Raw genomic sequence first — 14,056 nt, forward strand, 5'->3', positions numbered from 1 at the left:
GAAAAATCATCTTCATTATAATCTTCAAGGGATTTCAGTGGAAGGAGGGGAGTCAAGAAGCCTTTTGCCCAGTGACAGATCTAAATTCTAGACCACAAACAAACTCACACAGGGGATAACAATTCAACTAATATATTTAGTTGTTCCCAGTGCCAGAGCAAGACACAGGGAACCCTGTAGCAAGAGAAGAGGGAAAGGGAGAGGGTATGAAAGCCAAATTAGTGTCATGGAAGCAACGACATCTCCCTACACAATGGGAAGTCCCAAACCTGCTTATTAAAATCTCGTTGCTCACAATAGAACACAGGCTATAAAAAGGCCATGGGGAACCATTAATTAAATATTAAAAGATCAAATAGTTTTAGTCCCATTAGTTTGTATGTAATTTACATTCTGAAGTATAAATTTAGAGATAATTCCCCATCCCTAATGGCTTTCAACTTTCTGATAAGGTATCTGCAAATATAGAGCCCTCCAGGGTGTTTAAAAATATCTTTCCTCATGGGGGTTAAGTATTGTTCCTTTCATCGGAAGTTGCTTTTGAATATCAGTCTCCACAACTAAAGTGGTTATCCTACTACACCTCAAGTTATTAGCTTTGAGGGGTACTTTTGTTCAGAGAATGTACTAGCTATTTTTAGATATGTCTAAGCAATAATAGCAGATTAACTAAAAGAGGAGGAAAAGAGTATCCAAACACACCAACTGTGAGTGGTTCCGACCTTCGTTAGCACAACCTCTCATTTACTCTCCAAGGTCAGAGGCATGGTGAAAAGTGTCAGGAATTCTGGGTTTCAGTCCTGGCTTCCAGTCTCTCATGGCCTCTAGGCTGCTGGCTGCTCTTGGACAAGTCACGTCTCCTTTGTGAGATTCAGGGATTGATTAGATATTCCCCTAAAGCCTTATGACTCTGAGCAGAATGCTGTTTAGCTACAATGGAGAGGCACAGTTTCAGTAAATAAATAACAGGCATGGAAGGCTGTGGAAAGAGAGAAACATCCCAGATTGACTTATAAAAGGACACAAAAGGTTTAAGGCATCAGGATGAACTCTCCTATAAACTGGTATTCAGAAGTGTGACCTAATACATGAGATTAACTAAAACAAACAAACAAACAAACATTGCTATCAAGTCAATTTTAACTCATAGCAATGCTATAGGACACAGTAGAACTGTCCCAAAGGGTTTCCAAGGAGCATCTGGTGGATTCAAACAGCCAACCTTTCAGTTAGCAGCTGTAGTTCTTAACCACTACTCTACCAGGGTTGATGTTAAACATACCTCTCGTTTGTCCTAGATGATTTTAGATTTCTGTATCAGTAATCCCTAGGCACAGATCCTTGGGTGGCATAAATGGTTTGCATTTGAATCCACCCAGTAGTACCACAGAAGACAGGTCTAGAGATCTGCTTCCATAATGATTACAGCCAATAAAACCCTATGGGCCACAGTTCTACTCTGTAACAGAGGGAAACCCTGAGTTAGGATCAAATTTACAGTGTTAGGTTTAACACCTATGCAAATCCAGAATCCTTATCCTTATTATAGCATTGGGTGTTTACTCCTGGCTGCTGGGAAACTGATTTCCGTATCATCCTACCATAGGAGGTAAAGAAATAACTTCTCATTTGAAAAGCTATGAACAGGAAATAACCTAAATATGCAGCAAAAGTTAAATAAATTGTAGTATATTCCCATAGTGGGATATTATGGAACCATTAAAAATGATATTATGGAAGTATATTTATTGATAATTACAGTATAATCCTATTTTTGCATGAAAAATTTTACATGTAAGGAAAAAACAAGGAATGGTATATACCAAAAGGAGTAAGAGAATATTCAGTACATTTTGGCTAACTTTTAGCAGTGGAATTATGATGACTTTTTTCTTTCCTTATCTACATTTTTTAAAAAGTTTTCTTCAATAGACCACCTCCTTCTCAGTGATTTTTAAAACATTTTAACAAAATAAAATACCTGACCAAGGAATTCTTCTATTCAATTATTACCTACTGCTCTTCTGAATTTTTAACATCTCTGTTTTAAATTCTGACTCTGGAATAAATTGCTTTTTTTGTTTTGCTTTTTAGTTGCTGTGTGGTGTCACAGAATTATGAATTGCAACACTTTGGTTCTATCCCTAGCTTTGCCATTACAAGCTTGAGGAAGTCAATACCCACTAATTGTTATGATTTAGGGCAAATAACTGCCCAAAATTAGTTCCATCTGAAAACGACAGGGCATGCGAGATTCTTGGTACCCCAAGTGTGGTTTTTGTACAGAGAGCATAAGTATTGTCAGAGAGTTTATGGAAATGCCAAATTTAGGGCCTCATCCAGACCGACTGAATCAGAATCGGCATTTTAAAAGATATTCAGGTGATTTGTCAACAGAATAAAGATTGAGAAGCGTTGAGCTAGACCACCTGCAGACCTCATTTCAGTTCCAAGGGGTGATGCTTTATGATGAATCTTTCATAGGTTTGAATCCTTAAAGGGCTTGGCCTAATTTGATTAGCCTTTGATAAAATGGAATTTGCTTCTTTCATTTGAACCTCTTTACTGCTACAGACTCTATACATCCACAGTCAGAGATGACACTGGAGGGCATGGTGACATCATGGCCATCGTAATGTCATCTGTTGTGACCAGTTACAGAAATGTGAATAATCAATCAAGAAAAAAGGAGGGTGAATGCATTTATAATAGCAGTGAGATGCCGTTTAAGGAATGTTTATAGGTGTGCCACACGCTGTACTAAGTATTTCTATAAAGCTTCTTTATTTCAACCTCCACATAAGATAGGTATTTTATCCGACTTTAGAGACAAAGAATTGAGAGGTGGAGGCTGAGATACTCTTGTGGATACACACCCTGTAAGTGGTGAAATTGTGCTTGTAACCATGGCCTGGGTATCTACAATGCCCATCTTCCAAGAGTACGTGTATACGTTCAAGAAACGTTTATCATTGTAAGTTCAGTTGAGCCATCAATTTTATTTTCATTATATTCGTACGCCATTAAGTCTGTCTCTATCTACCACTTCCTGGTAAGAACTCCTCATATCACGTCTCTTGATCTGCAGGAGAGCAAATCCTGAGTGCCTTGGGAGTGTAGCCATCATAGCTCCTAAAGAGCCCTTGTATCTACTTTAGACTCACTAATAAAAATAGATGGCTTTCCCTCTCAAGCTCTTGAGAACTTAGGGTTTATTTTCTACACACCTGACGGAGAAGAAGTTCTTCACATCAATTGGGGTCAGTCACTGAAAGCCCTCAGGAAGGAGCCATTTATTGTGTGTGGTGGAAAAAGCATTGGACTTAGAGTCAGAACATCCAGATTCTAGCTCTCCTACAAATCTTATGTGACTTGGACACTTCACCTCACTCCTCTGAAACTTCATTTTGTTCACCCTGAAAACCAGGGTGCTAAGCCTTACCTGCCTACCTCACAACACTGCTCTGGAGGACCAAGCAGATAAAGTATGTGAATTTATTTTATAAGCTATATAAAATTAAACCAAACCCATTGCTGTCGAGTCAATTCCAATTCCTAGCGACCCTATATGACAGAGTAGAACTGCCCCAAAGGGTTTCCAAGAAATGGCTGGTGGATTTGAACTGCCAACATTTTGGTTAGCAGCCAAGCTCTTAATCACTATGCCACCAGGGCTCCATAAAAAAAAAAAAAGCTATATAGAGCCACACAAATAAAAGCATCATGTTACCAAAAAATATCACTTATGGTGGCTTTGGACTATGTGAATTTAGCTAAGCTGGAACTATATTGCCTAGAATTCCATTCCCTGTATGTTTCCATGTTAGGCTTTGCCACAAAATATATTTGAGTAAGATTTGAAAGGCGGAAGTGAAATATCAGTCATTCTACCTGCTGTGGTACTCTGGTGGTTCATGTTCATGGCTGTTGATCTCCTGCTTTGCTGATGGAATGGGGTAGCAGCTAAGCCTACAGCTTATTTCACTTATTAGAATCTTAGCCCTGGGCTGGGTACGTGTGCAGCTAAGTGGTGAAAGGCACCTGATTCTCCTACAGGTCACTTGCATCATCAAATTTGGAGTTAGTGGGAAACAGAAATAGATTACAGTTTTTCCTAACGGGCTCCACTTGGTCACCAGTAATTCCAGTTTGCCTTTACAAGTTCCAGTTTTGCCTTGTTCTTCCCAAATTCATAGCTGCCAATTGGTTGACCTATAGCAACTACAGGTCCATCACCAGATGCAAAGGAAATGGCTTTGCATAGACTTCTCTACTACCTCTCACAGTTGTACCAACTCCTGATGATAAATCCCTTATTCCGCGTCACTCGTGGTTGGCCTTTTCTCATCAAACCTTGACTGATGCATCACTGATAGGAAAGATAAGGAAACTTAAGAGATGCTTTGATTCCCTTTGCATTTAAATCTTACAACATGACTTTGCATATTCAATAAAGTCCAAGTACTTTGGAAAAGAAACTGTATGTTTTATGTATGCAAAAACACTCATACAAATACACACATAGTATAACCCAGACCCAGTGCCGTCGAGTCAATTCCGACTCATAGCGACCCAGCAAAACATCTTGTTACGTTAAAAAAAAAAAAAAAAAAAAACCATTGCCAAAGAGTAGATTCTGACTGATAGCAACCCTTGTTACATATGAGTCACTAAATACATTGATATGGGTATATGTAGTATTGAAACACACACACACATTAAGTCGCTTTAGTTAAAACTTCATCTCAAGCAAGGATACATTTTAAAAGTCAACAAATCAGAATTTATTAGTTACAGCTTTGTCACAAAACCTTGGCTTCCATTTATTTATAAGATTGAGTTGAAAAATATTTTTTCCAATAGAGATGGACCAAGTATGCTTGAAAATGAAATGGTCTTTGTTGCCATAGTGCATACACCCTGACTCTGCCTTTAAATTGATTGTAGCCTATAAGCTAACCACTACTGCGTTAACAAGAATGTGAAGGAATAGGAAGGAAGATCTATAAATAGGAAGCGTAGCTAAAGAGAGAATAGCACTACAAATCCATGAAACACTCTCCACTTGATTCCAATGTTACAAATCTAATTTGGTATTATGTCCAGATACATAAGCCTCAGCTCCACTACCCACTCAATCACTTATTTTCCCACCTCCAATGCATGGGTTAGAAAGCTCAGCATCAGGCTGCTGCTACAGGGTTAGGATTAAAAGTCCCTACTCCCACCGTGGTGGTGTAGTGGTTAAGAGCTACAGCTGCTAACCAAAATGTCAATAGTTCAAATTCTCCAGGCACTGCTTGGAAACCCTATGGGGCAGTTATACTCTGTCCTATAGGATCACTATGAGTCGGAATCTACTTGACGGCAGTGGGTTTGGCGTTTTTGGGTATTCCCATATTGTAATACCAGCATTTCAAAGTATACCCAAGAGGTTGGGCTCATTCTCAGCAACGTTTTCCACTCCAACACCCCATGTCTTTTCTAAATGTACAGCCAATACCTCAGATGGGTTGGTTCAGAGCTTTATATTCTAGCTGCTATGTCTCTTTTCACAGAAAATTAGTTGAGGACAGGCTTAGCAGGAATATTGACCAAGGAGCTGAAGATCCAGAGAGGTTGGAGGACCTTCTTCTCCTTGATATTATCTGTGTGATCAAGAACAGAACCCTTCACTTCTCTGAAATTCAGACCCTTCATCTGCTAAAAGAGAGTAAGGATGTCTACTTCACAGGATTATTGTGAATGTTATGTGAGATGACAAATGGGAAAACACTTACTGGAATACCAGCATAATAAAGGAAACCCCGGTGGAATAGTGGCTAAGTCCTATGGCTGCTAACCAAAGGGTTGGCAGTTCAAATCCGCTAGATGCTCCTTGGAAACTCTATGGGGCAGTTCTACTCTGTCCTATAGGGTCGCTATGAGTTGGAAACGACTCGACGACACTGGGTTTTGGGGGTTTTTAGCATAATAAAAGGATGCTAGAATTTTTTTTTTTTTTAACAATTTCTGTATAGTATTGAAGAGTGCAAACTTTAGATTAAGACAGAATCCTGGCTCTATCACTAATCATGTGACCTTGGACAAGTCACTAAACTTCTCAATTTCAGTCCTTCTAGAAAATAAAGATATTAATAATATGTACCTCTTAAGGCTTTTGGGAAGATTGAATGAATTGACTCATATAAAGAGTTTGGCATAATGCCTGGCACTTAGCGATAAATGTTACCTATCACTATTGTCACTTAATCCACCCCTCCAAGACAGACTTACACATTCACATGCACCCACACACTGCAGGTGTTTTCAGAATAGAAACTCAAAGACTGTTTTACCCGTGTAACAAAGTACTTCCGCGGCATGTAAGAACTGTGATAGGGATTCGGGTAGAGTGTTGATTCAGTCACACTCCGTTGCCTGGAAGTCTGCATTGGCGCTGCTTCGTTGCCTGGGTCATCCTCCTCTGTGGACAGGTGATCAGTCTCAGAGGGGTGGTTGTCTCCCTCTTGCTTCAGAGACACAGGCTGGAAACCTTCAAAACTTCCAATCGCTGACATTTCTTCAGCCTAAAAGAAGAAACCATCTTCTGATTAAACAAAAACAAAAAAAACCTGTGTCCTAATATATATACTAGCTATGATAAAACAGGCGAAGATAAGCAAATGATGCTCCTGAAACTGACAAACTGCCACATGTGAACAAAATAGAGGACCTGATAGACGCACCTTCATCCCATTAAAAAAAATAATAATAATAGGTTCCTAAATAATCAACCATGATTCTGTATGGCCATTTATGGGGCGGGGGAGGGGGGGGAGACAGGGATCCTTTGGACAGAGAAAAAGAGCCTGCAAGTCATTCCATTTCTCATTTTTAATCCCAGGGGACAAGAATCTGAACAAAGGAGAGCAGTATGAAATATTTATCAGACAATTTCTTTCTAAGATTTCATAGACTTTTTGCTCGAAAACTCACCATTCTGCTGGCCTATTTAAGGATGAAAAGCCATGAAAATGCAGCTTCTCAGTTGCTTCTTGGGTTAGATCTAAAGTGGTAATAGGGCACAAAGGCACTTGAAAGTGACATTATCTTTTAATCGAAAAATTCCAATTCTAAAATGTGTCCTAAGGAAATAATTTAGATAAATGCCCAAATATATATATATATATATATACACATATATGTAGTTGTTCATCTCAACCTCTTATCAAATAGCAGAAAAATACACATCTAATAGCAAAACAGCATGTATAATAATGTTAAACACTTAACGCAATATTGTAAATAATACCAAAAAAATTCTAATGGAACTAAGTATCTATCAGCAGGCAACTGGCTCAATAAAATATAGTACACCACAAAATAAAACACAATGAGGCCACTAAAAATGGGAATATATATTTTTATCATGGAAAGATGCCCCAAACATATTGTTGACGGAAAAAGTAAGTTATAAAATATTATAAATAATGTTATTCAATTTTGTTAAAACAATTCAGGAAGAAAGAGAAGGGAGGGAGGGAGGGAGGGAGGGAAGAAGGAAGGAAGAAAGGAAAATATTATACCTGTACGTGTGTGTGTGTGTGTGTGTACAGAAAGAGACAAAGAAGAAAGAGAGGGAGCTCTGGTGATGCAATGGTTAAGCACTTGGCTGCTAACCAAAAGATTGGGATTTTTATCCACCTAGCCTATCCGCAGGAGAAAGAGCTGGCAATCTGCTTCTGTAAAGATTACAGCCAAGAAAACTCCATGGGGCAGTCTTTCTTTGTCACATGGGGCTGCTATACGTTAGAATAAACTTGACACGTAACAACAACACACCTTATACATACATGTATATACGTTAGACTTTTTCTAATCTTTATCACACCATATGTATATTCTATATTCATCTGTTATCCAGCCAGACACATGAGATGCTGACACAGTGCTGGCAAAGCGAAAGCCATTATTATTATTTATAAAAAGCAAATATTAAACAATAACAACAGTTTATTGTAATTTTATTTCCACCCATAGAATGGTTGATAAATATATGATGTGATAAAGGTTGAAAAAAAAACCCTGGAAAGAAATAAACTAAAATATTAACAATTGTTATCCCTGGATTATAGGGTTACAGGTGATTTTTATTTTCTGTTTTGATGAGTTTCTGAATGATTACAATGATCATATACGACAAAAAAAATTTTTTTTAATAAATAAATTGATTTCCTTTTTGGGAATATAAAAGAAAACAAAATAGAAGGCGCATGCTAGCCTGGTGAATCTTAGTCAGGTCGCCATTTTCAGGCTAAGGTTGGTTAGTCCTCCCTGCCGTGAGCACGCTGCCAAGGCTCCATTGAAGAAGATCCCAGGTTCACTGACTAGCTAGGAATACCATCTTATTCTCGGAGCTGCCACAGTATTCTTAATCAGACAAAGGTGGTTTTCATTCAGCTCAACATTCTTGGTTCTTATGAAACACCAGAAAGTGGGACAAAGCCCCTGTCCTCACCCCAGAAGATGGGATCAACCAGATAGAGAACCTGAGACAGCAGAGGAGTAGCTAAGTTATAGCTGGTAGGGCGCATGTGTGCTAGGCGCCACTTGGGGAGGGACACCAATGAGCAGTTTCTACCGGCCATCACTGTTTCCATCATCAGCTGTGAGAGATCATTCAAGAATTTAAAACTAATTGCCAGCGGCACTATTTTCTGTAGATAGGCCCCTGTGAGAGAGGTAAAAATTGTACGATAATAGAATTTATTGCCTATGCTTGGGTAATTTTAAACATGAAATAGGTCCTATTAAAAATTAAGCCAGGATGATAGGAGTAAACTGAGACTGTTCCAGGCAAACGTGGGTATATAGCCACCCTGAGGGGTTTGAATATAGGCGAAAACACATTGACTAGGGGATAACAGCAGCTCACAAGTGAAGGAACAGCCCTGTGAAGTTCACACCGTTTTATCTCATCTGATCCTCCCAGCAACTCTGGGAGGAAGACTGGTGTGGTGCAGTAAATTGCTTTTATATGGCTATCCATGGCCTTGTAATTTCCACAAAAGTGATCAGCTGGAACTATGCAAATAAGATGTGTAAAACCCTTTCAGGGATCAGACAATTTACTATGATCATGCAAATAGGGTGACTGTGGCTTAACAAGGGGATTGCTTGGTTTTGCCATCCTGCTAGGCTTAAAAGGGCTAATCCTACAGAGGTTCAGGGGGACCTCCCTACCATCAGGAAGAAGAGTCTGGAGCAGAGCACATCCTTTGGACCAAGGACCTCAGGTCCCTGTGCTGAGAACCTACTAGACCGAGAAGAAAGTGAATGCTGAAGACAACGAGAGACAGTGGGAGTAAGCCTGCTTAGCCCATGGAGAGAGAGCTGAGAACCTTCGGGCAGAAGGTTTGCTGGCAGGGCTAAAAATAGCTGTAACACTTGCCCATGCAGGGAAGAGACCTGAGTGCGCCCTGTGCACGGATATTCCTATAGTGGGGCAGAGCCAGACACCTCTGGGCAGGAGTCTTGCCGTCAGAGCTAGAAGAGCTGTAACGCTTGACTGTGTGGGGCTAGAGAGGCCTGAGTGTGCCCTGTGCAGGGCTGCATGCCTCCTCCCTTGGGCAGTGGGGGTCCAAGTAGTGTGGCAACAAGAGACCCCACAGACCCAAGTAGTGTGGAAGGAATGGCGGCAGAGGCTTAGAAGGGCCCAGGGGCAGAGTAAGAGCCTCGGGCAGCGTCGTGGTAGCCAGAAGCAGCGATGATGTGAACATAGCCTCTCACCTGAACCAAGACACGCCTGCACAGGGACTTAAGAATGGACATGGGTAATTTGCAGAAGGGTAAGCATTTCTCCTTTGGAATCTGCTGTTATTTTTTAATGTTTGGTTTCTATAAATAATAATTATAATGGCTTTCACTTTTCCAATACTGTGTGAGGGTCTCATATGTCTGGCTTGATAACATGATCATAGCACCCATGGAATGGTTGATGCCAGTGAGTATGTCTCATTCCCAACAGTCTTATGGCTGCTTTGAAGTTTGAGGCACAGCCTGTCTGCATGTGCAGTGCAGATAGACAGACAAGTACACACAGCTGGTTGTTGACTTCATCCCCATCTTTCTGAGGATCACAGAGTTGATAGTGTCCACCCATGGGTGCACCTGGATAGTGGCGACAGCCCCTGGACTCCCAACCAGGACTCTCAACATGAAATCCCAACCATCCAACTCCCAACCATCATGATGCCACACTATCCTGTATCAGGGTGGGCTTCACTGAGCTTTCTGGTAATTTTTAAAAGTTAGGTTTACAAAAGGCACAGACTGGCCTGTGAAGATACAGGGTACAGAGAAGCTGGAGAAAGTGTGTGTGTGTGTGTGTGTGTGTGTGATCAGCGAGGCATTTTGACCTCCCTGGCAATGACATGCTCTACTTAGGCAGGTCTGCCGCCTCTAGTACAGTGGGTGCTGGAAGGAAACGTGTTTCTGGAGTTCCCTGTAACCTGTGAAGGAAAGCTTGTGCCATCGGGAAAGGAAAGCCTGCTTCTGTATTTGCAGCACTTTGTGAACACACGCCTAACAACAGACATCTGCGAGAGGCTCTTATGCCTGGAAAACAGAGGGAGGATTTAATTAGCCCTGCTTCCTTTCCTGCAGGCTGTCTGCTCTGGAAACATTTGGGGAGCCAGAGCACTCAGAGACCTAGCTGTTTGAGATCCAGGAAACAAGGAAACTCTCGGCTCAATTTAAATTCTTACAGCCTTGCATAGTGGGAGTGTTAAGTGGAGCCAGCCCAATCCAGAAAGATCCCAGCTCTGTTCCAGTCACTGGGACATCTTTTCTAAGGCAATGAATGTAACTTCTTCAACAACCTCCCCATAAGAGAGAAGTGCCATCATCTAAGCTCCCCACCTCATTCCTCATTGCTGCTCAGGGAGTTTCTTTATTCCAAAATCAATAAAAAATGCCCTTCTGTTGCTGCAGAAATAGACTATACACACTGAAATACCAAAAGCATATTAATACTAGTAACAAATCCGGCCAAAGTCAAATGTTTCCATTTCATGTATATGGATAAATTACACCTTGGCAGCAGACCCATCCAGAGCTATTAAGAACTGAAAAGGATTATTGTTTCCATAAGATTCCTCCAGTAAATTTATCTTAGCATCAAATGCTCAGGAGGGCTAAAGCAGTGCAGTTTCTAAGGGAAGCAAATGGTCAAAGCTTAGAAAAACCAGATTATATCCATACTTTTTTGATCTAATCTTACTCCAGGGAATTCATGTAATGAAAATTAGCCTAAAGAAGAAGACAGAAATAATAATTGCTTATTCTGGATGTTAATAAAAAATTAGAAACAAACTAAACACCTAGTGATCAAGGAGTGGCTAAGTATTATCCAAGTGATATTGTGCAGACATTGAAAATAACATCCACAATCACTGTAGTAGCATGGGAATAAAGAATGCACCCTCTTAAGCGGAAAAACAAACAAAAAAGCGAAAAGCAAAAACATTTTTGCTGGAGGTCATGGAAGCTTCACAGATACATCCAAACCCCCTGAGGGACCGAATTACTGGGCTGGGGGCTATGTGGACCATGGTATCAGGGAATGTCTGGGTCAATTGGCATAACATAGTTTATAAAGAAAATGTCCTACATTCTACTTTGAAGAGTAGCATCTGGGCCTTAAAAGCTTGTGAGCAGCCATCTAAGATGCTCCACTGGTCTCATTCTGTTGGGAGCAAGGGAGAATGAAGAAAACCAAAGACATAAGGGAAAGACTAGTCCAAAGGACTAATGGACCACAACTACCACAGCTTCCACCTTACTGAGTCCAGTACAACTCAATGGTACCCAGTTACCAACACTGACTGCTCTGACAGGGGTCACAATAGAGGGTCCTGGACAGAGCTGGAGAAAAATGTAGAACAAAATTCTAACTCACAAAAAAAGGCCAGACTCACTGGCCTGAAAGAGACTGGAGAAACTGACAGTACGGCCCCTGGACACTCTTTTAGCTCAGTAGTGAAGTCACTCCTGAGGTTCACTCTTCAGCCAAAGATTAGAAAGGCCCATAAAACAAAACAAGACTAAAGGGGCACACCAGCCCAGGGGCAAGGACTAGAAGGCAGGAGGGATAGGAAAGCTGGTAACAGGGAACCCAAGGTAGAGAAGGGAGAGTGTTGACATGTCATGGGGTTGGTAATCTATGTCACAAAACAATCTGTACTAATAGTTTAATGAGAAGCTACTTCATCTAAAGATGAAGATGCACTTCATCTAAAGCACAATAATAAGAAAAGGCGAAAAAAATAAAAGAAAGAAATAAAACTTTGCAAAATAAACCATTTTTGCTGGTAATGGACATTTGACTAAGTTTTACATTGGCAAACACTAGATATTATAGAGAGTTGGACCATAAGTGAATTTTCACTTTAAAAAAATTAATTTGCAATAATGTTACCTTTGCAATAAGTTAGTGGTTAAGAGCTTGACTGTTGACAAAAAGTTGGCAGTTCAAATCCACCAGCTGCTCCTTGGGAACCCTATGGGGCAATTCTACTCTGTCCTATAGGGTTGCTATGAGTCAGAATCAACTCAACTGCAAAAGGTTTGGTTTTGTTTGAGTTCCAATTAAAAATAAAATGTATGAGTAAATGCCAAAGAATAAGTTTTTGTTACCTTCCTTTGGTCAGACAATAAGAATTTCATAGTTCTCAGCTGCTAGGAAATTCAGAACTAAATTGAGTATATTATGACAGTAAATAAGTTATCTCCAGATACAGGTCTAAGTACACCTAAGTACATGGTTTCTTCTATCCCTTTGTGATTTTTCCAAATAATATTTCAGAAACACACAAGGCATAAATGATAGCTAGAGAAATATATTCAAGCCCAACCCCTTTCTTTTGCAGATATTGAACTAGAATCATTGAGGTAATGGCTTTGCCCAAGGTCCCGCAGATGGAGACAAAGCTTGATACCAGAGTCCTAGTCCCTTGAAGTCTATAGAGTTCAATGTCTTTCCCCTGCTTAAAGTTGCAGCATTTAGAAAAACAGCAGAGAAGCAGTCATCAAACCTATGCAACTGGCAACAGGAAGTACTTTTGCTGGGCATCTGAGGCCAGCCAGCACCCTTCTGGGACTGACAACAAGGCTCAGGTAAGAGGCACTCACATAAGCTACAGTCATCACCAGCTTCTCACCAGAATCACCAGCCTCACCTTCAGCGCTGAGGCTACAAGTCTTCTCCACCTCGAATCAAGGCCCACGCACCCGTTAGTCACAAGAGGCACGGTGCCTGGGGCCCATAACATTTTTAGGGGCCTATGAAAATGCCTTTATAGATTTCAAAATCAAAAGCAAAAACAGCTTTTAGAGCCAAAGAAAATGTTTTAATCTCTTTCTCACATTAGAAAAAGAAGTTGAAATTTTTGGAACCCATAAACTTGATTACATTTTGCCTAAAACAGAAAAAATAAAATAATGAACTATTTAATGCTGTATGAATATAATATTTAATATTGATTTTATTATCACATGGAAAAGAGCTTAGGGCCTGTCCATGTGGCTATACTAGGCCCAAGATGGAGTCACTTATGCTAAGCCCCACATCAGCAAACGAAACCTAAGCTTCTGTTTCCTGTAAATGCTTAAACTTCCCAGAAGTGGAAGCCTCAATCAGCCAAGACGTACTTGTTGCCTTAGTTAGAGTAGAAGACCTGACAAAGAAGTTTCCAATATGTGAGGTTAGGAAAGTAACTTAGTACTAACAAATCACTTTTGGCCCAATGTAGCTTCCTTGTTCCTAGGTGTCTGTTGTCTATAAAACCCTTCTGCTTTGTACTGCTCTTCAGAGCTCTAGTTTGACTTTCATACTAGATGCAGCCCAATTCATTAATTGCTAAATAAAGCCAGTGAGTTCAAACCACAATGAATGTTTTGTTGAAAATTTCTTTTAACAGGCCCATGAAAGTCATAATGTGGCCCTACTTAGAGCCCTGGTGGAGCAGTAGTTAAGAGCTTGCCTACTAACAAAAAGGTCAGCAATTCAAATCCA

General features: G+C 40.3%; 1 protein-coding gene across 3 annotated transcripts in view; it reads right to left on the reverse strand.

The window, feature by feature from the left end:
• TPRG1 (tumor protein p63 regulated 1) overlaps positions 1-14,056 on the reverse strand; it is a 200,713-nt gene that overhangs the window by 159,924 nt on the left and 26,733 nt on the right. For all 3 annotated transcript variants that reach the window (XR_010318664.1, XR_010318646.1, XM_003412916.4), the window contains exon 2: positions 6,339-6,569. Coding sequence is in view for 1 of the 3 variants with exons in the window: in XM_003412916.4 (XP_003412964.1) it covers positions 6,339-6,560 (222 nt within the window). In the remaining 2 variants the exon portion in view is untranslated. The remainder of the gene's footprint in view (positions 1-6,338; positions 6,570-14,056) is intronic.

The sequence above is a fragment of the Loxodonta africana genome, chromosome 1, assembly GCF_030014295.1.
Source record: "Loxodonta africana isolate mLoxAfr1 chromosome 1, mLoxAfr1.hap2, whole genome shotgun sequence".
In the NCBI taxonomy this organism is placed as follows: Eukaryota; Metazoa; Chordata; class Mammalia; order Proboscidea; family Elephantidae; genus Loxodonta; species Loxodonta africana.